Below are 23,703 nucleotides of genomic sequence, written 5' to 3' on the forward strand. Positions count from 1 at the left end.
TGGGTCCCCAACTGTCCCAGACTTACTAGCATCCTTATGTGTTTTGGCTTTCTTTTACCCTTTTTGAGACAGGGTCTCATGTAGCCCAGGCTGGTCTCAAACTTGTTATGCTCTCAAGGATGACTGACACACACACACCCTCACCCCCCCCCCCCCCGCCGTGTGACATTTGCACTGGTGTCCACCTCGATTACTCTCTGCCTTCTCCTTCTGAGGCAGGGTTTCTCCCTGAACCTTCTGTCTCTGTCCCACGCATGACCATACCTGCCTGGCTTGTCACGCTGCGGGTGCTGGGTGCAAAGTCTCATGGTTGTGCGGCAAGCCCTCTGGCCACTGGGCCACCTCTCTGGCCCAAGCTTAAACTTCTGATTTCCCTGCCTGCTTTTCCCGGTGCTGGGGTCACAAGCAGGCACCACAATGCCTGGTTGTTCATGTGGCTCTTGCTGGGGGTAGAATTCTGGGTCCTGGGCGTGCTAGGCAGCCATTCCACGCGCTGAGCAATAGCCCCAGCCTCTCTGATCTTTTTGAGGCTGTCTTTAGCACCCCCAGTGCTGTGACTACAGATCCGCACATCATATCTGGACAAGAGAGCCACTCTTACCTGGGGCCAGGACAGGACAACATCTAACCAAGAGCAGCTTGGACTTACCAACACGGACTGGTCTGAGGCCTCACACCTCTCTTACTTGAGTTACCAAAACTGTACCAGGGGCTGGAGAGATGGCTTAGAGGTTAAGAGCACTGACTGCTCTTCCAAAGGTCCTGAGTTCAATTCCCAGCGACCACATGGTGGCTCACAACCATCTGTAATGTGATCTGATGCCCTCCTCTGCCTGCAGGTGTACATGCAGACAGAGCACTGTATACATATATAAACAAATAAATCTTTTAAAAAACTGTACCAATAGCTTTTCTTTCTAATTTTATTTTCATATATATATTCCCCCCCCCCCCCCCCGAGACTGGGTCTCTCCATATAGCCTTGCTGGTTTGGAACTTGCTATGTTGAACAGGCTGGCCTCGAACTCACAGAGAGCTGCCAGTCTCTGTCTCCAGAGTGCTGGGATTAAAGGTATGCACTACCACTCCTGGCCAGTTGCTCTATATTTAAAATCTATACTCGAATCATCAACATTTCAGAAAAGCATGCCATTAAAACAATAAAGCAAAAACGAAAGCCCTGGGTTTCTATTCTCGGGAATTCACAGAAAATAGATTAATGGGATAAAAACATTTGGAAGTCTGTTTCATATGCTGCCAATTTGTTTCTTGCTCTATTTTTCAATCATGTATTTTAATGTTTCAAACCTATCAAACGCCCATTTTGTATTCAGTCAGGCTAAGCCTTCTGCCTCAGTTTCTGCTGGACCCTGACCAGAATGCCCATTGTCGACTATGTTTTTTTATTTTTTCGTTGCTGATTGGGAGCCCAGATGTCCGGTTCACCATCTGTGGGAATCCTTTCAGGCTGCCTTCCAGAGGGTCTGCACTTGCATCTGCCAGCCGCCTGGGACACCGCTGGGCTAGACGCTCTTAGGGCATGGTTCTGGATGTAAGTATTTATGAGGTCCAGTATGAGGTTCCAGATCCTCAGAGAGAGTATTCCTTGTTCCTCTGCCTTGCTCTACCTGGGAAGGGTGAGGCTCATGGGAAGACACAAACCCATTTCTCTCAGGGCCTCGGTTACTGGAGCAAACACCAATGCTAAGCTCCTAGGGAGAGGGCGCACAAAGCGCAGCAGAAGGTCAGCCCCAGCTCAGGGCGCCCCCTTCCCTTTCTGTATATGAACTTTAACTGGAACATTGCTGCACCCACTGGCTGCGGCCTGTGGCGTTTTGAGTCACAGTGGCAGTACTGACTGCTGCCATAGAGGTGTCTGTCCTAAAAGACGGAAAATATAGACTCTGGTCTTCTGCAGGAAATGCTTGTTAACCGTTTCAGTTGCTTCAGACAAAAGGACCTCAGGAGAAACCCTCGGTGGTCCTAACCTGGTGGCTCTGCCCACTCCCAGAGGCCTCTCTTCTTGAGCCCTGATGCTGCCTACCCACTCGTCAGAGAAGACAAAGTACTGTCTACCCAGCCTGCCCTGTAGCACAAGGACCCACGCGCACCGGCACAGGGCTATGTGGCCATCACAAGGAAGACACCACAAACTGCACTGGTTTAGGCCTTGAGAGTGGGCCAAGCCTTCACAGCAGAGCGAGCTGGGCTCCCAGCTATGGCTGCCTCCGTGAAGGAGCAGCACGGGGCCAACCGGTAGAGGTGGATTCTTCCGGACAGAAGCAGAGTGTGAATACTTTCTAGTTCACACTAAGCAATGATTACTTTCCATGCCTTTGACACTGTCTTGAGAAAAACGTCCACATTTAAAAACACTTGTCACTTTTAAATAACAAGGGTTAAGCCGTCTGTGCTTGTGAGCAATCACACTCATTAGACACTCACAACTCAGTCCTGACATTTATCCAAAGCTGACTTGCAGAGGCTGGGGAGATGGCTCAGTGTTTAAGAGCGCTGGAGACCCCTGTAGAAGACCAGGGTACAGTCGTGTGGACCTCCAGCTCTAGAGGACCTGACACCCTCTTCTGGCTTCTGCTGGCAGTGCATGTGCACAGCGCACAGATACACATGCAGGCAAAACACCCTGACTCATAAAATTAAAAATAAGTATCTTAAAAAATAAAAAAAAGGTAACTTGCAAGAAGTTGAAAGTGGCAAGCATTTGTGTTCTTTTAATCTTTTATTCCCTTAGGTTTTATATGTTATGCATATTTTCTTGTAGGACTGGGAAGATGATGGCTCAGTCTGTGACGTGCTACCAACACAGAGACCAGTGTTTGATCTCCATCACTTCCAGGGGGAGTTCCTAGCACTGAAGAGGCAAAGGTAGGCAAGGCCCTGGGACCGAGGCTAGCTAGCTCAGCCTACACACACACACACACACACTGGGACCGAGGCTAGCTAGCTCAGCCTACACACACACACACACACACACACACACACACACACACACACACACACCACACAGGGACCAAGGCTAGCTAGCTCAGCCTACACACACACACACACACACACACACACACACACACACACACACACCCACCCATGCACTCCTCTTGAGTCTCACAGAGGGACATTTTCCTTCCGAAACCCGAAGTGAGGCTAGAGGGCAAAAGCGAGGCCACATGGGAGGGGCAGAGCGCGCAGGACTCACACCACCTTCCTGTTGGTCCCTTGTCTGCAGACTAAGAGGCTGAGAAAGGTCTAGGGGGGCGGTTGACTTAGTAGGTGAGGTGCTCGCCCAGAAAGTATGAGAACCTGGTTTGATCCCCAGCACCCACATAAGAAGGCTAGGGGTGGTGGTACGCGATTGTAATCCAAGCACCGGGGAGGAGCAGAGAGGGGAGGACCCTTGGGGTTCACTGGCCAGATACCCTAGCTGAACTGTGAGTTCCACGTTTACCGAGGTACCCCGACTCAAAAGTTAAAGTGGAGAACCACAAAGGAAGCCACCCAGTGCCAACGTTTGTCCTCCACCCACACCAGCGTGCGTGTGTGGGCGCGCGTGCGTGTGTATGTGTGTTTACATATATGAGCACGCACATCAGCATGCACATCAGCACGCAGCTGTGCCCACATCCACATGACTACACACTCTTAGTGCTGCCTGACCCTGGCCCCTGTGCGGGTGGACGGGCTTGGTCTCAGCCACTAGCCATCCATGAAAGAGGGGAACAAGCCACGACAGCACTGGATTCTGGTGCCATCAGAGGTGGAGGGTTGGGCTGCCTGAGACTGCTGCTCTGCCCAGGGACGGGTTCACAGGAGAGGGGGCACCTGGCTGCACAGATGGGGAGCTGGCGCTGGGTACTCCAAGGCCGGATGACCCCATTTCTCCGCATTCTCAGTGGACAACTTCCATCCTGGCTACCTTACTGTAAAATTTCGTGGGCACACCCTGCTGGGCAGCACAAGAGCAACAAGGCTCGTCCGTCGCACCGCTCCAAGCTGTCCTTGGAGCACCCCATGCTGGCACCTGACGCTTGGCACCCCTTGAACCTGCCTTGATGACATTAGGCCTCTCCAAGGTGAGTGACAGTCTGAGTGGTTCCTCTGCTGCCCACTGTGGCCCCGCGGGCCCCCCCCCCCCCCCCGAGTCTCCGTAAGTACCCTTCTTTCAACCGCCAGTCACAGTGGACAACAGCGTTCAGCACGTACCTACTGCGCGCCAGGCCTGGAGAGTACGAGGAGCATCTTGATGGGACCGCAGAGAGAGCCTGGGGTCTCAGCGTACCCTGACGCTATTTGGGCTCCACTGTGTCTGCTGCATGCCGGACTCCCAGCATCCTCTCTGGGCTGACTTTTCCAGGCACCCTCTCCTCCAGGAAGTCCCTAGGGTCTCTAGGCAGCACCTGGCTGTCTCCCTAGGCACTGCCCCCCATCCTTCCTGAGTCTGAAGCTGTCTCCAGTTCAGCTTGTTGCCTCTCAGTCTTGGCTAAAGTCAGGCATGCACGTATTTCCCGCTCAGTCATTCACAAGTGTACCCCCTGGCCTACGGCTCCAGCCTCATCCGCTCCTGGGGTAGGGGTGAACGCAACCCCAAACTGGCACACAGGACGGGCACCCAGAGCTCACACTCACATAATCACCTGGGGATACGGAGGAAGCCGGCTAACGCCTACGGTGACTGGGCTAGCCTACCAATGTGACTCAAGAGGAGGCCAGAGAGAGGGACCTGTGGCCGAGGCACATGGCAGTGAGCACAAAGGGAGTATCGGCGGCTGCCTTGAGGATGCAGAGGCCTCCGCGCGCGCGGCTCTCACACCACTGACAAATATTGACTCAACCCCTGTGCCCCCTCCCCCTTCATCCCTCTTCCCAGAACTCACATGTTCCATACTGGAAACAAGACAGAAGGGAACTCTTGTATAAGAGGCTGGGCTGACCCCATAGCTCGGCTGCCACGGCTCCTAACTATTAGGGCTGTGGCCACTCGATGCTGAACTGTCTTCCCAGCATGAGGACAGAGAGTGGAAAAGTACAGGGTTAGCCGGGCAGTGGCACTTGGGTTCCATGCAGGCCTGCAGTAAAGGCAGGTCCCCGTGTTCACAGGACCCGTACCAGAGAGGGAAACAGGCACTGCCCTTTGCTGTGAAAGGAGCCACAGCAGAGTCACCCAGTCACTGCACACCAGCAACAAAGCAGCACTGTGGTGAAGAGATTTGAGGGAACAAAGTCACTCAGAAAGGACTGGCCACTGGAGCGATGCAAGACAAGAGGGTGGAGGTGTCGGGGACTTTAGAGGGTGCGAGGGGACCCTTGCTGCCCACAGGAAGCACCATGTGCTCAGGCCACACCTCACAGCATTGCGAGGTTATGATTCCAGGCAGGCCAGGTCCTCAGGGCAAGTGACAGTGAGCAGACTTCTGTAATCAGGAGCAGGAAAGGACACCCAAGGCACAGCTGAAGGAAGCTCAGCAGAAAAGGACGCTTGGGTGGGGGGGAACCCTTTCCTTTTATAGAAGCAATAAAAAAGCGACCCCTGCGAGGAGGGTCACTGGAGACTGGGCGGGGCACTCACCCTGTTAAAGCGCTTGGCTTGGAAGAGGTGGCCGTTGGCGCGGTACAGCTTCCTCCATCTTCTGGCTCCACGGCGGTAGATGGATTCTAGGGAGGGTGTGAAAAACGTGTGAGGAAGAGCAGCATCGCGATGCAGGAGCCTGGCTCCTGAGCCCAAGGTACAGACGGGGACAGGCCACTCCTGTCTAGGTGGCTGGAGCTGCGGCTGCAGTCCCGGCTAAGGGATGCCAGAACTAAACTGACAGCTTCCCAGGTAGAGGCTTCTCCTTCACCTCTCCTCACGCGACTCTCATGTTCTCACAGCTGTGGCTGCTGGAGAAGGCAGCTCGGACGGGAGAGGCCCCGGACAGTAGTGGAGAATACCCAGCATCCGGCAGGAGCAGGCAGGGTACAGCAGTGGGATGATGGGATGTCAGTTCCTCCAGCCTGGGCCACTCAGTCCCCAGACTGCTTACTCTCTGCCTGCCTGTTTTCCTTTGCCCTCCTTCCCTCTGGGCAGACCCTGAAAGCCAGGCCCCTTTTTTTCCATACAGGGACAAGGTTCAAATGGACCATGATATTTACATATGACCATCCAAGGAGGGAAAGTGGACGGCTGGGCTGGATGTTATAGTCAGCCAGGGTAGTTTCTGTGACTCACCCAGGCCCAAGGCCCCTCTAACTCAGTAGATCCTGGGGCAGAGGAGGGGTCTAGCTCTCTTGAATATTTGTTCTGAGTCCAAAGTTACCCCAAACATCACTTTGTGAGATGAACTGTTTACATCGACTAGAACAACTCTTTTTTTTATTTTTTAAACACCACTGAAGTTCTGACCAGAACCGTAGCCTGCTTTCCATCCCACAACCCCCACATGCCATGAGACCAGCACACAGAGACAAAACCTCCAGAAACACAAGGTACAATGGGGACCTTTGTGCTTTTATAAAATCCTGTAGCAAGAGCGACGCCTAGGAGCCTCGCAGAAGCACTGAGAACACTCCTAAGCGGAGAGTGTAACGGAATGTTTTTTTAAAACAAGCAAATTACCAGCTCTGGCTGGAAACTGCTGAAATCAGGTCACAGCAAATGGCAAGACACGCTTCTCTCCACTTAAAGGGGAGATTCAGTGAGGAGCCGGAAGCCGCGGTCCCTCTGGGAGCGCAGGAAGAACGAAGGTCCCACAGCCGTGTGTGTGTGTGTGTGTGTGTGTGTGTGTGTGTGTGTGTGTGTGTGTGTGTGTGCGCGCGTGCGTGAGTCTGGCCCACCACACCCAAGTGCAGCTCCCCTCCCGGGTCCCAGCTCACAGCTCAGATGCTCCCAGAATTGCGGCTTCAGTGGCATCTGAGAGAAGGCAAGCATTGTCTGGTGACCCTACAGGGAGGGCTCCAGCCTCAGATGAGGCCACGATGGGAGGCAGCGCCAGCCTTTGTCCCCTCCCACGTCAGCCACCTGGGGAGTCAGGCCCTGTGGAAGTACACTCTAGTGGGAGGGGCGAAACCAGAGTCTGTCAGCCCCAGTGAGCCCCGTGTGCCCCTGTCCACGATGCCAGGTCACGGCCTGCTCTCTGGCCCACCCGCCTTCCTAGGGAAACCGAGCCAAGGGGGCCCAAGTCCTTACTCCTAACAGCCTCGGGCCTCACTGTCCTTCTGTGTGGCTCCCACACCATCCCATACCTGAAGGGAAGGGGATGAGGTGTATGAAGTGGCCAGAGGACAGAGCTGAAGAAGTAAACTTAGGGGGCAACATGGGGACACACGGGGACTTGTGGGCTGCGTCCTTTTGTCCCACATTTCCCATGAGAGCCTTCCAGCTCAGTTACAGCACTGAAAAAAAAAACGAAGAGCCGTTTAGCGCCTTCCTGGACGACACTGGGAAGTGAAAGGAAGCGCAGGTGTCCTCGCAGAGGCCAGGGCTGTCGAGGGAGCCCTCAACAGGAGAAACTTAGCCAGTGGGACAGGAAACAGAACTGTGTAATCAGCCTCAGGGTCTGAAGCACACAAGTGACAAGTGACCAGGAGTGCCGCAGTACCTTGTCATCTGTATCAAAAGAGCCTGGACTTCATCGTTGTTGAGGGACGGCTCTATGCCCGAAGCACACAGTGGGGCTGTAATTGGAGACAGGGCTGAGGAGGTGATGGGCATAGAGTGGGGCCCCAGTTAGTGCCTCCCCCAAGAGGAGAGCAGCGCTAGCTCTCCAGAATACAAGGGCACTAAAAAATGTCCTGCCTGAAGTCTGGGAGCAGAGGACCACACGCTGGCTCCTGATGCTGGTCCTCCAGCCTTACTTACGTCCCTGGCCTGGAGCATCTTGCTTTGCAGCCAGGACAGTCTAAGACCCTGTCTTCTGCCATGCGGATATTTGGTCTTTCAGAGAAAAAAAGGGTGAAAGCGAGCAGCCGATGAGGACGATGTGGAGAACACCCTGACCCCGTGAGGAGACTCCGAGGAGGCTACGAGTAGGAGGCGAGCGTATCTGAACACTTACACGCGCAGGTAAGCGTGGCAGATAAGCCACGCGCTCACAGGACCAAGCCCAGTAGTTGGTTTTAAAGGCAGTGGGGTTGCAGGGGCTGGGGTGGGGGTGGGGTGGAGTGGGGTACAGCTCAGTGGATTAAAAAGCATTTGCTGCAGAAGTAAGAGTGTCAGAGTTTGGGTCCCTGGAAACCCTCAGGTAAACAGCACGCAGATATAGCAGACGCTTGAAACCCCAGCATGTGAGCGGCAGAGACAAGGTCCCCGGGCCAAGCTGCAAGTAGCAATTAATATATATCATATATATACACATTATTTATCACATATAATAAAGTAGAGAGTTAGCTAGATATAATATACTCATGTGTAGATGTGTGTACTCTCACATACAGATGTGCTGTCACACATGCACACACACACACACACACACACACACACACACACACACACACAAACAAAGAGAGCATATCCACAGAAGAAAAAAGCATTTCCCAGAAGATAGCAAATGAGTTGGATGAATCCAACTTGTGAAGCCAGAAAACCTTGAGATCGCAAAAGCTTCTCTCTACATTTGAAGGATCAGCCAAATTAACGTCACATGATCTGCCACGGCATCTAGGAAGAAGGGCACCAGGGCCTTCACATACACTCCTGGGGAAGGCCTAAGCTGACATGGGAACAGGTCTGTGAAGAGGAACACTTGCTCCTGTGGTCCTCAGTCACAGCCTGCACAGAGCTCCCGCAGAGGCTCCCCGGGCATCCGAGACCACCTCAAGCCAGGCACGGGAGGTGCACACTAAAATCCCAGCACTTGGGGCTGAGGCAAGAGAATGGAAAGTCAAGGCCAGCCTGGGCTGCAAAGGGAGACTCTCTCAAACAAACCTCGACCAAACAAAAACAATTTTTAAAAATGTTTTAAATTTTATTTATTATTGTTTGTTTACATGTCATGGGCATGTGGGTGAAGGTCAGACATGTCACAGACATGTCACAGATGTGTGTGTGGAGGTCAGGAGACAAACCACAGGAGTTATGTACATGTCACAGATGTGTGTGTGGAGGTCAGGAGACCACCTGCAGGAGTTATGTACATGTCACAGACATGTGTGTGGAGGTCAGGAGACAAACCACAGGAGTTATATACATGTCACAGACATGTGTGTGGAGGTCAGGAGACAAACCACAGGAGTTATGTACATGTCACAGACATGTGTGTGGCTGGTTCTCTGCCTCCACCATGTATGTTCTGGGAACTGAACTCAGGTTGTTAGCCTTGGCAGCAAGTACCTTTATTTTCTTAGCCAACTCACTGGCCCACATTTCACTTACTTATTTTTATTGTTTTTGTTTGTTTGTTTTTCGAGACAGGGTTTCTTTGTGTAGCTGACTATCCTGGACTCGCTTTGCAGACCAGGCTGGCCTTGAACTCACAGAGATCCACCTGCCTCTGCCTCCCGAGTGCTGGGATTAAAGATGTGCGCCACCACCGCCCGGCACTTATTTTTAAAGATCTATCTCTCTATCTCTATCTACCTACCTATCTGTCTGTCTGTCTGTCTGTCTATCTATCTATCTATCATGTATGTAAGTGTGTGCATGCCATGGCACACGTGTAAGCCACCTTGCTAACCCGATTTCATTTTCCCCCCTTTAACGTGTATGTGTATGTGCCTGAGTGTATATCCGTGTACCGCGTGCACACGGGGGCACACGGAAGCCAGAAGAAAGCATCAGGCCCCTAGAACTGGAGTCCCAGGTGGTTGTTAGTTACCATGTGGGTGCCGGGAACCAAACCTGGTCCTTTTAACTGCCCAGCCGTCTCTTTAGCCCTCAGTTTCACTTTTTACCTTCAGGGATCTGCTATGGTCTGCGTGCTGGAATCGCAGTTACCAGAGCCGCAGGCTGATGGCACCGCGGAAGGTGGCTGTAAGTGGGGCACTCTACGCTAGGGCACGAGTGGCTTTACAAAGGGGAAAGCGTCCCCATGTGGCTCTCTACACTGTAGCAGTGACACAGCACCAGGCCCTCACCAGAGGCTGACACAGCTTTCTGTGTGCACCCTCTAAAACTTTGAAACAAAACCCGTTTCCTGCAAACCACCTCGTCTCAGGCACCCTGTGCAGCAGCGCTGGGGCGGCAGTCTTTAAAGCACCCTGTGCACCTGCAGACCAGGCCTGTCTCCTCCAGGACGCCTGGGATTCATTCTGTCAGGTCCTAGGGAAGCCACCAACACAACACTGGCCCCTCCACCTCAGAAGGAAAAGCTGAGACTGTGAGGGGAAAGGGAGTAAAGTGGTATGAAAATCAGTAAGAGGCCATGACTGCCTACTGGAGGTCGACCAGAAGGCCCAAGGTGACCACGCCCTCCTCTGAAGAAATGGGCCAGTGCACGCAGAGGTGTGCACAGTGCAGGCCTGCTCAGCAGGGGTGAAGTGTGACTTGATTTGGAGGCCAAGTGTGCTTTACAGAGCAGTATATGAATGCCAACTTGATAAGAGGTAATCCTCTAGAGTTCATGTGTCAACTGTGTTAGGTCTAACGTTCTAGATGTTTCTGTCAAGATGTACAGGGATGAGGCTAGCATTAAATATGAACTTTGAATGTGGCCCTTCTCATCATGGACAGGCCTCTTCCAGTCAGCCAGCACAATGGAAAGGCTGAAGGCCGCCCTTTGGTGGCTGTGGGCTTTGTGCTTGGCCTGAAGTCCACACTGACGACGCTGGACATCCTAGCCTCCATGTCCCTGTGGGCCAATTCCTTTCACTGTATGCATCACGTTGGGTGCCTCAGGAGCACAGGACTCTGTGGGAGAGCTATGCACTTCAGAGCTCCACAGGAAAATCATTCACAGTTGTGGCAGTGGGTGCCCCAGGTAGATCAGGGGAGCCCCAGGGTATCTGATCCATGCCTGTGCCACTGCTGGATGAGCACCGACCAGATGAGTGAGAAGGATTCACAGCAACAGCCAGTGATCCTTCATGTCAAAACAAAAAAACAAAAAAATATGCAGATTATGTGCATGTCTGCTGCCCGCTGACAGTTGTGAGGCACCATGTGGGTGCTGGGCACGGAACCAGGCCCTCTGTAAGATCAGTAAGTGCTCTTAACTGCTGGGTCATCTTTCCAGGCCCTGCTACACTTTAAGGGGCCAGAAAGGCCCTGGACTAGGTCTTGTGCTGTGGTAGTTTGAAGAGGAATGTCCCCCACCCCCAGACTCATACTTGAACACTTGGTCATCAGGGAGGGGATCTACTTGAAAAGATTAGGAGTGCGGCCAGGCTGGAGGAAGCCCGACCCTGGGGGTGGGCTCTGGGGTTTTGAAGCCCATGTCAATCCCAGTGTCCCTCTCTTCCTGCTGTCTACGGGTCCAGACGCAGAATCCCCAGCTCCATCTCCAGCAGCGTGCCGCCATGCTGCCCGCCGTGACGATAATGGACCAACCCTCTGAAACTGTGAGCCTGCCCCAAGTAAATGCTTCCTTTATAAGGGTTGTCACGGTCATAGTGTCTCTTCGCGGCAATCGAACAGTGACTAAGACATGTGCTGTCCCCTCCCTCACCTGTACAAACTAGGACGGGGTCAGCAGCTCACCTCTCCAGCCTGGTGCTAGTCAGGCCCCCTCAACTTCCTCCAGTGAGCTGCTTTTTAGGTGTCTGAGCAAGGTACTTCCTGAGACTTCCTGCCTGGGCTCCGCCATCCTCACCCACTTTAGCATGTTACCTCTGTCACAATCAGTGACGCAAAAAGGATGCTTTCTACAGCAAAGTCCGCACCGCTCAGATTTCCTTAACTTCTCCAATGTCGTCTCCCTGCCCACGACCCCATCCAGGACTCCCGCTCAGTGTACGGTCTGTCAGGGCTTAGGGTGATGTTTCGCTCTTTGCTGGTGCTGCGGATTCCGGCCAGGGGCTAAAGAGCATTCCTCAGAGGTAACTACCTACGGTCGCCTGGGGGTGGGCAGGGTTGTGACATCCTTGGCTTCTGAATCAACTGAGCTGTTTCTTAGAAACCTGAGTTGCCGCAAGGGCTGCAGCTGTCAAAATCCAAACTTTCACACTGTACAGACTTAATAGAAGGTTCCCAAAGAGCAGTGTAGCCCTGGACACAGCCACAAAGAGTCCCGCTGGGATGGTTTCTAGGCCTTTGGGCTGAGACTCTGGGGAGCCTTGGGGAATCCGGCTGCCTCTGTCACAGGGGGGCCAGTTGCACTTTCAGAATTTGGTTTTGCCTGGAAAACTCTGCTGTGGACCTAAGAGCTTGCCGCTATTACGAGCACAAAAGGATATGAGTGGGCCTCGGTTTCTGACAGCAGAGGGAGGGACCCTGTGCACCTACTGCCTGGGCATCTCAGTCCACTTCATCCTCCAGCGGAGGGAGACTTTTGTGGGGCCTGGACCCTGGAGTAAGCCCAGGCTCTAAGGAAGAGCTGAGTGATGTTCCCTGCACAGCACAGGAGCTATCCATGGTGGTGGTCTGGCACGTCTGTCATGAAAGCTGGTGTTAAGGCTGAGCTTTGGCTGTGAAAGGAGCCTGAACTCTGGTGGGAGTTGCTGGTGTCACATGCCCCACTGGGTACTCAGCCGCCACCTCCCTGGGGGCTGGCACATGGTGAACAGCAAGTCCCGAAGAGTTGTGTGGGTTGCCTTTCTTTTCTTCCAGCCTTAACTCTGACAACCTCCAGGAGCTCTCTCTGCCTGTCTTTGAATTCTATAATTAGGCTGGTCACAGGAATCTTAACAAGCTGTTTCCATGGTAATTTAGCATCTCAAGCACTGACAAGGTGAAAAAAAAAAAAGAAAAAAAAAAGAAAGAAAGAAAGAAAGAGAAAAGAAAAGAAACCCCCCACATTTTAAAAAAGCTAAGCTAACTGGACAAACCCACCTCCTCCTCCAGGCTTGGGGACGAGGAGGTGGGCTGAGGTCTGGCAGCAGATTGGAATAAAGCCGGGGGCTCCTCGTCTGTGGGATGTGTAATGTGCGGTGTGACGTGCACAAGGCACAGTGGTGCCAAAGGGTGGACCCTGTGGTGCCAGCGATGGAACATGGACCGGCAATTAAGTCTCACGGAGAGCTCAGTGGCCAGCAAAGGCAGGCAGCAGGTTAGGCACCTGAGGACCAGAGGGAGTCTAACGGAGCGCGGGACAGATGTCAGGGACGGGGCAGAACAGACACTGCCACCTGTAGGCTCAGGGCCACGGTGGTTCTTCCCAGGGTCCTGTTTATCTTTCTCCATCACACACATACGCACGCCAACTTATCCCGGGAGTTCCATTACCGAGCCACTGAGTGGTTGCGCCGTGGCTTTCCCGTGGTGCACAGGGTGCTTTATTCAGCCCTAACGCTGTGGGTAGCCAGGGCTAGTTCACTTCAGGCTCTGGCTCCCCCCGGGGGGGGCGGGATATGAGTGAGAATAAGGATGTCCTTTCCTTCTGCGCTGCCACGTAGGCGCCATCCCAGGAGCTGGGCGCAGTGGGCAGTGATGGGAAGACCAGCTGCTCAACTGTGGGAGCCTGGGGAGGGCAGCGCCGTCTGAGTCTGCACTCACTGCCTCCCTCCAGGGACTTTCCCATCCCATCTCAAACTTCCTGTCTCTAACCACCGATCTGTTTCCCAGCTCAAAGTATGACTTACACATGCCACGCTTTCAGAGGCAAGCGAAGAGTAACACCGAGATCACAGAAACAGGCCTGGATAGAGGTACGGGAACTGCTTCTGTGGGAAGCTACGGCTGCGTGGGAGAGGGGCCTGTTTGTGAGCAGCAGGCGCAGCCACGGCTCCCACACAGGGTCGCCACCGGCCTGCGCGCCCAGGGCGTGTCCCTACGCAACCACAACACGACCACAACACACCGGAGGGTGTAGGAGAAAACGCACAGCAGAGAAACAGCCAAACAGCTGACCCACACAGGGGGCTGTCCCGTCCCCTCATCTACAGGGAGCCTTGGTACATCAGAGATGGGCGAAAAAACACATATCCTGCGGCCCTACAGATGAGGACAGATACCGGCGAACACAGGACCGTGGTGGGAAAACTGGCAATGACACAGGCGGTGACCCCAGCACAAGGCATGGGCCTCAGTGGGGACTAACCCAGGTCACGCTGACTGGAGAGGGGCCCAGGTAGTGGGGTAGGGAGGAAGAAAAACTGTGACACAGGCATGGTGGCTAAGACAGGAGAATTGCCATGAGTCCAAGGTCAGCGTGGCCTGCACAGCAAGACCCGAAACAAACAAGTCAAAACAGGCACAGAGAGGGTGACAGAAACAAGGGTGTGTGTGTGTGTGTGTGTGTGTGTGTGATATGCATGGGATATACTATGTACAAGTATGACAATGTTACAATAAAGCCAATTACTATGTATTATTGATATGTGCTAAACAAAAAAAAAAAAAAAAAAGCTGACCCAGGGCTGGTGGGTGCCTGTTCGTCCTCTGGCTTCATCTTCCTTCCTGGGCAGAGCACAGGGACGAGGGCCCTGCCTGGGGGTGCAGTTACTGAGCATCCCATAGGGGGAGCAGGTCCTGGCGGCGCTGCCCATTCCAGCCTGGAGATGGCTCACTTATCGTCCACACCAAAGAAGATCAGAGTATCCTAGTGATGTCGCTGGCCAGCACAGGTCCAGCCACGTGACCAAAGACAAAGAGAGGGGCTGCCGGTCAGGCCGGCTTATTATGTGTGTGGGTCACCCCAGATGGCCCTGAGTGAGGCCATAAAGAAGCAAGGTGAGTCTGGGCCACCTTGTGGACACTGCTCATGGCCTGCAGCCCAACAGCCTGTCAGTGCCATCTGTATCTATCCACTATAACACCAAAACTGCATCCATGCCCTCACTGCCTGGCTGAACAGCCATGTCATGGATGTACATGTTTGAGGCAGCCTGTCTCACAGGGAAAAGGACCTGGGCCCTGGGACTTGTTTGTTAGGTGTCCAGTGAGCACACACATGACCTCTGACAGTGACCAGGCACTGACGTCTCTGGGTCTCAGGAGTTCTACCTGCAAGGAAGACACCAGACACCCTCGCTGGCAGGCAGACATCGCAGACAGGCTCTGTGGGGCCATCATGGGAAAGACTTCAGGAAGATGTGCTGCCGCCTGGCCGGGGCGGGGGGGCAAGATAAACCCCAGAACAGCTGCCCCATGGGACTGAGGGGAGGAGAGAGAAAGAGAAAGACCAATACTGGTGTGACACAGGATAGCTCCTTCCAGAGGAAAACTGTCTACGTGGACAGTGGCGCTGTGGCTGGATCTCAGGTGCCCCCTGCTGGACGGCCACGTCCTGACAGGGTTTCTGAAGTGCCTGGCCAAACCTCACTGGGAATCTTGGAAGGCAGGGGCCGGAGTAGCGCTCAGGGTCTGAGTCTCAGAAGGGTCCTATGTGAGGGAATGGTGGAGCAAGGAAAGGCCTTGACCGCTTGGAAAACTGCGTGAGGAGCTGTTGGGACTTGCTAGCCTGCTATGAAAATGGCCACACAGTGCTGGGGGCGCAGGAACTTGCTGCTACACCCTTGACCTATAACCAAGTAAGCGTGTGGAAGAGAGGCTGCCTCTGGGCCCCAGAAGCCCTGGTACAAGTCCTGCATACAAGTATCCTTTTGTGACCAGTAAACATTAGGAAAACTGACCCTGAGTGGTCCAGAGGAAGCTTGGCACTTTACGGCAATCACACCTTATGGTAGTACTGATGCTAATACACTAATGTGCTGCGATAAAAACTGCAACGAGCCGGGCGTGATGGCGCACGCCTTTAATCCCAGCACTTGGGAGGCAGAGGCAGGCGGATCACTGTGAGTCTGAGGCCAGCCTGGTCTACAAAGCGAGTCCAGGACAACCAAGGCAGAGACAGAGAAACCCGGTCTCAAAAAACCAAACAACAACAACAAAACCAAAACCAAACAAACAAACAAAAAAACCCTGCAATGGACAGCCGAGTATTTCCATAGCAGTCCAAGTGCCATGAATCCGTGCTGAGTACAGCTCCCCCCCCCCCCCCCGGGAAGAAGTAAGCATATCACTGCCCCCCCCGGCCGTCAGACTGGATTCAATCCTTAGATCTGAGGGACACAATGAAGCCAGCAACGGACAGAACACGGGGCACAGAGCAAGTAAACAAGTCGGAGATGCTGCTACAAGCGACAGCTGAACAGGAGGCGCACTGTGGACGTGACACAGGGTTGAGAACATGGAGGGGGCACCACGTAGCTCCCACCAGTCTAACCCTCCAACCAAGGGTGAGCGGGGAAAGTCGGAAAGGCCAAGGGCCCCACTGGAGCAAAGAGACCACGGGGGCCGGCTGGGCCTGATTCTTTAGGGTCTGTACGGCCTAAAGCAGGGGCTGGGGCTCAGTTCTCAGATGTCTGGCTGGAGAGAGTTCAGCTACTGGGACAAACAAGACAGACGTGGAGATCTGTCTCTGTCACGTGGGCAGCACAGCAAAAGCCACGGCAGCAGACCCTCCTCAGATAGCACAGAGGCTTAAGGCCGGGCTGAGTTCAGGCGAGGCCTCTCACTGGCTTGCAGACAAGTGTGGTCTAATTATGTCCTTCATGATGGAGAGGTGAGAACCAAGTCTCTCACAGTCTCTTCTTGTAGGTACAGCAGACCCACCAGCATGGATGGCCCTGTCTCTAAGCACCACCACGATGAAGTACAGATTAAAACTATGAATGAGGGGCCCCACAAACCTTCAGTCCATAGCACCCCCCCCAAGACTCCCCAAGCTCACGCCGTCAAATGCGAAACATGCTCACGACATCCTGTCAGGCCCCTGTGTCAAGGCTGCAGTGCTACAATTGTGTGTGTTCTCTATCCTCGGCGAAATGAGGCTAAAAACAGAAAGGGAATGGCATTCCAATGGCTGGAGATTAAATAATAATGAGATTTTTGGCTCTTGAAATACGGCGTTGTTAAGCTGGCCAGGCTGGCCTCTAACTCACGGCGGTCATTCTGCCACAGGTGCCTGACTGCTGGGATAACGGTGTGCCTCACCGAGCCGAGCAACCACCGCGTCCTCTACACTTGGTCGTACTGGGAACTGAACCTGGGGCCGGGCTTGATTGTATGGGCCATATGAGTCCCTGCCACCAGCAATGGCCCAGCTCACTAATTCGCTTCTGAAGAACCGAAGCGGGGTGCACTGCTTTGAACGAGAGCAGCCCCTCGGAGGCTCACTGAACTTTGGTCCCCAGCTGGTGGAGCTACCTAGGAGGGATCAGAAGGTGTGGTCTGGTTGGAGGGGGCGTGTCACCGAGGGCGGGCTTAGGACATTCCCACCGTTCTCTCTGTTTCCTCATTCTGGATCAAGGAATGAGCCCTCAACTGTTCCTGTCCTGCCATCACGGACGGACGCTAAACCTCAGAAACTGATAGATGAGTTAACGCCTTCTCATCTAAGTTGTCATGGTCACGGGTTTTGTATCACAGCAATAGCTGAGACGCGGGCCTGCCGGATCACGCACTGGGAAGACTGGAGCACGCAGGAGGAGCCCGAGCCCCACGCCAGCCTGAGATACACTTGTCTCAAAAGGCCACAAAAGCACGAAGCAAAGCTAACAAAACAAGGCCCCTCAAATCTGGGTCTAAGAAAGAGGACAAAAGAAACTAAAATATTTCCAACTACGATGGCTATTCTAGTCTGGGGGGGCGGGCGGGCAGGGGGGGCACAGCTAACTACAATGGCTATCCTTATCTGGGCTAACTCACACTATCAGGGGAAACTGTCAGGGTGGGAGGTAAACAGTAGAAGAGGGGGTGCTAAAGTGATTTATGATCCATCTCCATACATAGAAACCGGCTGTTTGCTGGGTGAGTAAGGTGGTGCCCACCTGTGATGCCAGAATGTGGGAGACTGAGGCAGGAGGATTATGAACCGGAGGACACTCTATTTAAGGAAAACTGTCAAGGAATGGCAATTCAAACCCAAAGAACACCAAGGAAGAAAATAATGAAGAGCAAAGTAGAAACAGTAACACATATGAGAAAATCAGAAGAAACTGGCAGACTTCACGTAACTCCAACTTTACCAGGCCCTGAGGACACATTTTACTATATGTGACCGCAGGGATACAAAATCCATACAGCTGACTTCAATTTGAAAAGCTGAGCCTGCAATGCAAAGACACATCCATGAAGCACACCATGTGACTTCATGAGTGAATCGGCCTCCAAAATTAGAATATTAATCTGTTATGAAAAAAAATCATCCTGGTTATATATAAAAAAGAAAAAAAGAAAAAGAAAAAGAATTCTTTCTTAATTTTGTAAGGCCTACAGCCCCAAGAGTTGACAGCATTACAGAAAAGGAAAATTACAGCTCAACCTTTTCATAAACACAATTACAAAAACACCAAACCCTGAGTTAGCAAAATGAATCTACTGAGGTATAAAGTGGGTAGTCCACACTAAAACCCAGGCAGGTGGCACAGGAAACTGACAGGTGTGTTCAATGAATTAGCGAACAAAAGCGGAGTGGCTGTCATGTCAGAGGAAGGAAGCAGTTTGGTAAAACACAGCATCATCTGTGACAACTTTCACCCAGGGAAAAGCATAACCTCCTTATTAAGACAGTGGGGACTTGGGGCCGGAGAGATGGCTCAGAGTTTAAGGGCACCGACTGCTCCTCCAGAGGTCCTGAGTTCAAATCCCAGCAACCACATGGTGGCTCACAACCATCTATATAATGTGATCTGACGCCCTCTTCTGGTCTGCAGGTGTACATGCATCCAGAGTACTGTATACATGATAATAAATAAATAATAAATCTTAAAAAAAATAAAAAAAGACAGTGGGGACTTATGACAAACATAACAATAACAAAGCATGGTACTAACAGCATCGGGTTTTGAAAGCGATTCCCTGGAATCAGCCGCGGTGTGGGCCAGCCTTGCCCCACAATTCCACCTTTAATCCCAGCACTCCGGGAGGCAGAGGCAGGCGGATCTCTGTTGAGTTCAAGGCCAGCCTGGTCTACCAAGGAAGTGCAGGGCAGCCAACGCTACACAGAGAGACCCTGTCTCAGGAAAAGAAAAAGAAAAAGTAAACAGTACCAGGACAACAAGGAAAAGGACAAAGGGAACTGTCATTTGCTGATGAATTGGCAGTGCCTCTAGGACGTGCTGTGGACCCACAGTCTGAATGTTATGGCAGGTCTGTGGAGTGTGACAAGAGGGCGACAAAAGAGCAAAATGAAACAATGATCAAATCCCCCCCACCTCACAACTTTATAATCAAACAGGACACAAAAAATTTTTATAATAAAATAGAATTAAGATATTGTAACATTAATTTAACAGAAAATGTGCCAGGATCGTAACACTGAAATAATTTAATGAACACATAAGTACATTCTCATGGGTTACAAGCCTCAACATTGCAAAGATGTCGATTTCCCCAGATCAACCCATAAGCTGATCTGTAACTTAAAGTTAAAAACAAAATCAGGGTATTACATAGCCCAGGCTGGCCTCAAACTTGGTATGCAGTTGAGGATGGCCTTGAACACCTAATTTACTGCCTCAGCCTCCCAAATGCTAGGACAGTGGGTGTGCACCACCATGTCCATCTTTCAAATAAAGCAGCTGGGGCCGGGATTGGTGGTGCACGCCTTTAATCCCAGCACTCAGGAGGTAGAGCGCAGGAGGACCTCTTTGAGTTCGAGGTCAGCCTGGTCTACAAGATAAGTCCAAGACAGCCAGGGCTACACAGAGAAACCCTGTCTTGAAAAACCAAAACCCCCAAACAAACAAACAACACTGTGTGTGTGTATGTGTGTGTGTTTAAAGATTTATTTATTTATTTATTATGTATACAGTGCTCTGCCTGCATGTACACCTCCAGGCCAGAAGAGGGCATCAGATCACATTACAGATGGTTGTGAGCCACCATGTGGTTGCTGGGAATTGAACTCAGGACCTCTGGAAGAGCAGGCGGCGCTCTTAACCACTGAGACATCTCTCCAGCCCGTGTGTGTGTGTGTGTGTGTGTGTGTGTGTGTGTGTGTTACTGGGGAATGGGACCTGAGGCCTTGAGTGTGCTCCTGGTTGGTGTGTGTGTGTGTGTGTGTGTGTGTGTGTGTGTGTGTGTGTGTTACTGGGGAATGGGACCTGAGGCCTTGAGTGTGTTCCTGGTTGGTGTTCTGTAAACTAACAAGCTGACTGTAAACAAGGGTCAAAGATGAAGAACAGCAAAGCCCATTTTGAGGAAAAGTAAAACTGGAAGACTTTACAGGATAAAACTCACGGGTAACTGATCCCAAAGCCCTAGTAGTTAAGACAGTGTGGTGTGGGCACAAAATGCTGGGGTGGGGAGGCTGAGGGAGTTCACACAGAGGCCCCACAGACGGCCTCATCTGCGACAGGCCCACTGAAGTGCATGGCGAAGGAAGGCCCTTCAGACTAAGCCAGACCTCTGCCCCTCACACCATTTAGAAAATTCACTCCCAGTACTGGAGAACTCTCACTAAAGCCCACAAAGTACAGCACGGGGCACTGTTAGTGGCTTTGGTCAGGGGCATTTCCTCAGCAGGATTAAAAAAAAATACCAAATAAAGACTTCATTGCATGTTCGTCTAAAGACATAATCAGAATGGAGGGTAAGCCATCGAGTGAGGAAGACATTTGTCACGAGAACCCAAGACTCCCAGGGCTGGACAGACGTCTTATGGGTTAAAACGCTGCTGCTCTTACACAGGACCCAAGTTTGGGACCCACTACCTATGCTACGTCACTCACAGTCACCTAAAAGTCCAGCAGGATCTGACACCACTAGTGTCCGCAGGCACCTGCTCTCCCACGCCTACACCCACACACAGACACACACACACACACACACACACACACACAGAGATACAGACACAGACACACACACACAGATATATAGACACAGACACACACAGATACAGACACATACACACAGATATACAGACACACACAGATACAAACACACAGACACACAGACACACACACACACACACACACAGACGCAGACACACAAAGACACACACAGACACAGATATACAGACACACACAGACACACACACAGATATACAGACACACAGATATACAGACACACAGACACAGACACACACAGATATACAGACACACACAGATACAGACACACACACACAGATATACAGACACACAGATACAGACACATAGACACACACACAGACACACATACAGACACACACACACTTAAGAGTGGGGTAAAATGGCAGGTGTGGAAGTAAGCAGATCGCTTTAAGTCTGAGGCCAGCATGGTCTATGTAGGCGTTCCAAGACAGCCAGAACTACTTAGTAAGATCCTATCTAAATAAATAAACACATCTTGAAGAAAAAAAAAAAAGACAACAGTCCCCAAATATATGAAGAAGTGTCTACGAATCAACAAAAATTATCATCCCAGTTTGCCTAGTTCATTAAAAACTAAAGGAAGCTGTAATCCCAGCGCTCAAGAGTTCAAGGGCAGACGGCAGCACGGTCTCAAAACAAAAGGAAACATATTCACAAAATACAGGAGGCTCTTGTACTTGACCCTAAAAAGACATATTAGAAAAAATTAAGAAGGGGCTGGAGAGATAGTTCAGTGGTTAAGAGCACAGGCTGCTCTTTCAGAGGTCCTGAGTTCAATCCCCAGCAGCCACATGGTGGCTCACAACCATCTGTAATGGAATCTGATGCCCGTGTGCATGAAGAGAGAACACTCATATACATAAAACAAATGAATACACATTTTTTAAAAAGATAAATAATTAAGGAGTATCCAGTGTGGCAGCTTTGTAACAGTGGTGGCCTGCACAGCCTGATCTACATCAGTGTGTGGTTTTTGTTCTGTTCTTTTTCCCTGTCCTCACCTTACAACAACTCTGAAACGGTAGTTTCTTTTGCTGACAGGAACACTTACGGTCTCGTGAGGCAGTGCCTGGGATCCCAGGACTGCATGCACGCAGTGACCCCAAGCCTTTGGCAGGGCCTGGTACCTATAGTTTCAGACAGAAGTTGGAGCCCAGGAACCTAAGACTCTGCCTCAAAAACAAAACAAAACCTTTAGACTTATTGACAACTTTGTCTTTTGACATAACGTAGCTCTGAAAATGCGCAGGCAGGGCTGGGTGTGGTGCACACCTTTAATTCCAGCAGGAGGCAGCGGCAAGTGGAGCTCTGAGTTCTAGGCCAGCCTGATCTATAGAGCCAGTTCTAGGACAGCCAAGGCTATACAGAAAAACAGAAAAAAAAAAACAAAAAACAAAACAAAAAAAAAAACCAAAAGAAACTAACCCTTAACAAACCGACAAAAAAGAAAAGAAAGGGAGAAGATGCCCGGAAGTGTAAGAGTCGATCAGCCTTGGGGGTGACACCCGAGTTCCTTAGGGCCAGTCTGGTTTACTGCTCTGCTGGCGCCCTGTTGGGGAAGGGTTTGGATCTGGAGAGGGAGAGGGAGGGTACAGAGGTTACTCTTATCCCCAGGGCCCTAGAGGGCCTCAGACTCTCCAGTGGGAACAATGACTTTAGGATGCTAAAGAGCAACCTCAAAACCCCAACCCACGACTGCTTCAGGACCCACTGGTCTCACAGGACACAGCTACCGCAGCACACGCCTCTTCCTTGTCGTTTTCCGGCAGAACCAGCCCTCACTGCCTCGGCCTCATCTGCCATTCACTCAAGCTGTTAGGATCTCGAAATAGGGCTCAGGAGCAAGGGGCACTCAATTAGAGGTAAGCGGGAAAGAGAGGGTGACTTCCTTCTGTCAGAAGGGCACCGACTGGTGTGCGCCACACTAAGCGCAGGGCTGGACCTAAGGCTGCTCCCAGGGATCAGGAGGGTGTCATAGAGTGCCACCCCCGATGCCCGCTTGAGAGCGCTAACGAAATGTGTCTCCGAGCCTCAGAGTTTCTATAGACACGGAGAAAAGGGTGTGTCCGTTCAAATGTCGTAAGCCCGCAACGGTCGGGTTTATTGTTAAGTTGGCCCAACCTAGAATGTCTCCATGAGGGGCTGTGGGGACACTGTGGGCAGCACTGGTCCCCAGGCAGGGGTCCTGAACTGTGTGAGAGTGGAGAAGAAGCCAAGCATGCACTTGGCTGTGAGTGATGGGAGTAGCTGTTTTAAGTTCCTGTCACCTTGATGCTAGAAACTGAGCTAAAAGAAACCCTTTCTCCCCTAAAAGTTCTCTTTTTGGGGGGGAGGTGTCAGGGCATTTTATCACAGCAACAGTAATGAAATTAGAATAAACTACAATGTCTGAAAACAAAGCCATGGCGGGAATTGGCTACCTCCTCAGCTGGTGCACATGAAAGGAAGGGAGGGAGGAAGGAGGCAAGCACAAACTCAAATGACGCTTGGGCCTGTGCACCCCCAGCAACCCCACCTCTAGAGCTCCATGTCTCCCAAGACTCCCCAGCACCCTCTGTCATGCAAAACAAATAAACAAAACAGCAACAGTGTGCCAGCACACAGGAGTGGGTGCTCACACACTTAGACACTCACGACCAGGTGCAGCCCTGCAGCAAGGAGAGAGACACAATGTCCAAGCAGAAGGGTTAGCTGAGGGAATGGCCAGCTTAGCGTGGGCCAGCCACCCACAAATGCCGTGGCCCCCCGAAGAGGCACAGGGCCGCAAGCTGGGGTTCGCCTCTGGGCTCCCGTACAGTGAAGAGCCACTCTTGAAGCCCTGAGCGG

At 52.0% G+C, this 23,703-nt stretch overlaps 1 protein-coding gene across 2 annotated transcripts in view; it reads right to left on the reverse strand.

Annotated features, from left to right (window-relative positions):
- The window catches only part of PRKCZ (protein kinase C zeta), a 106,102-nt gene that overhangs the window by 31,807 nt on the left and 50,592 nt on the right, over window positions 1–23,703 (reverse strand). For both annotated transcript variants that reach the window (XM_084785314.1, XM_084785315.1), the window contains one exon: window positions 5,582–5,667. In XM_084785314.1, coding sequence (XP_084641440.1) covers window positions 5,582–5,667 — 86 coding nt within the window. The remainder of the gene's footprint in view (window positions 1–5,581; window positions 5,668–23,703) is intronic.

This window comes from Acomys minous, assembly GCF_964271855.1.
Source record: "Acomys minous genome assembly, chromosome: 6".
Lineage (NCBI taxonomy): Eukaryota > Metazoa > Chordata > Mammalia > Rodentia > Muridae > Acomys > Acomys minous.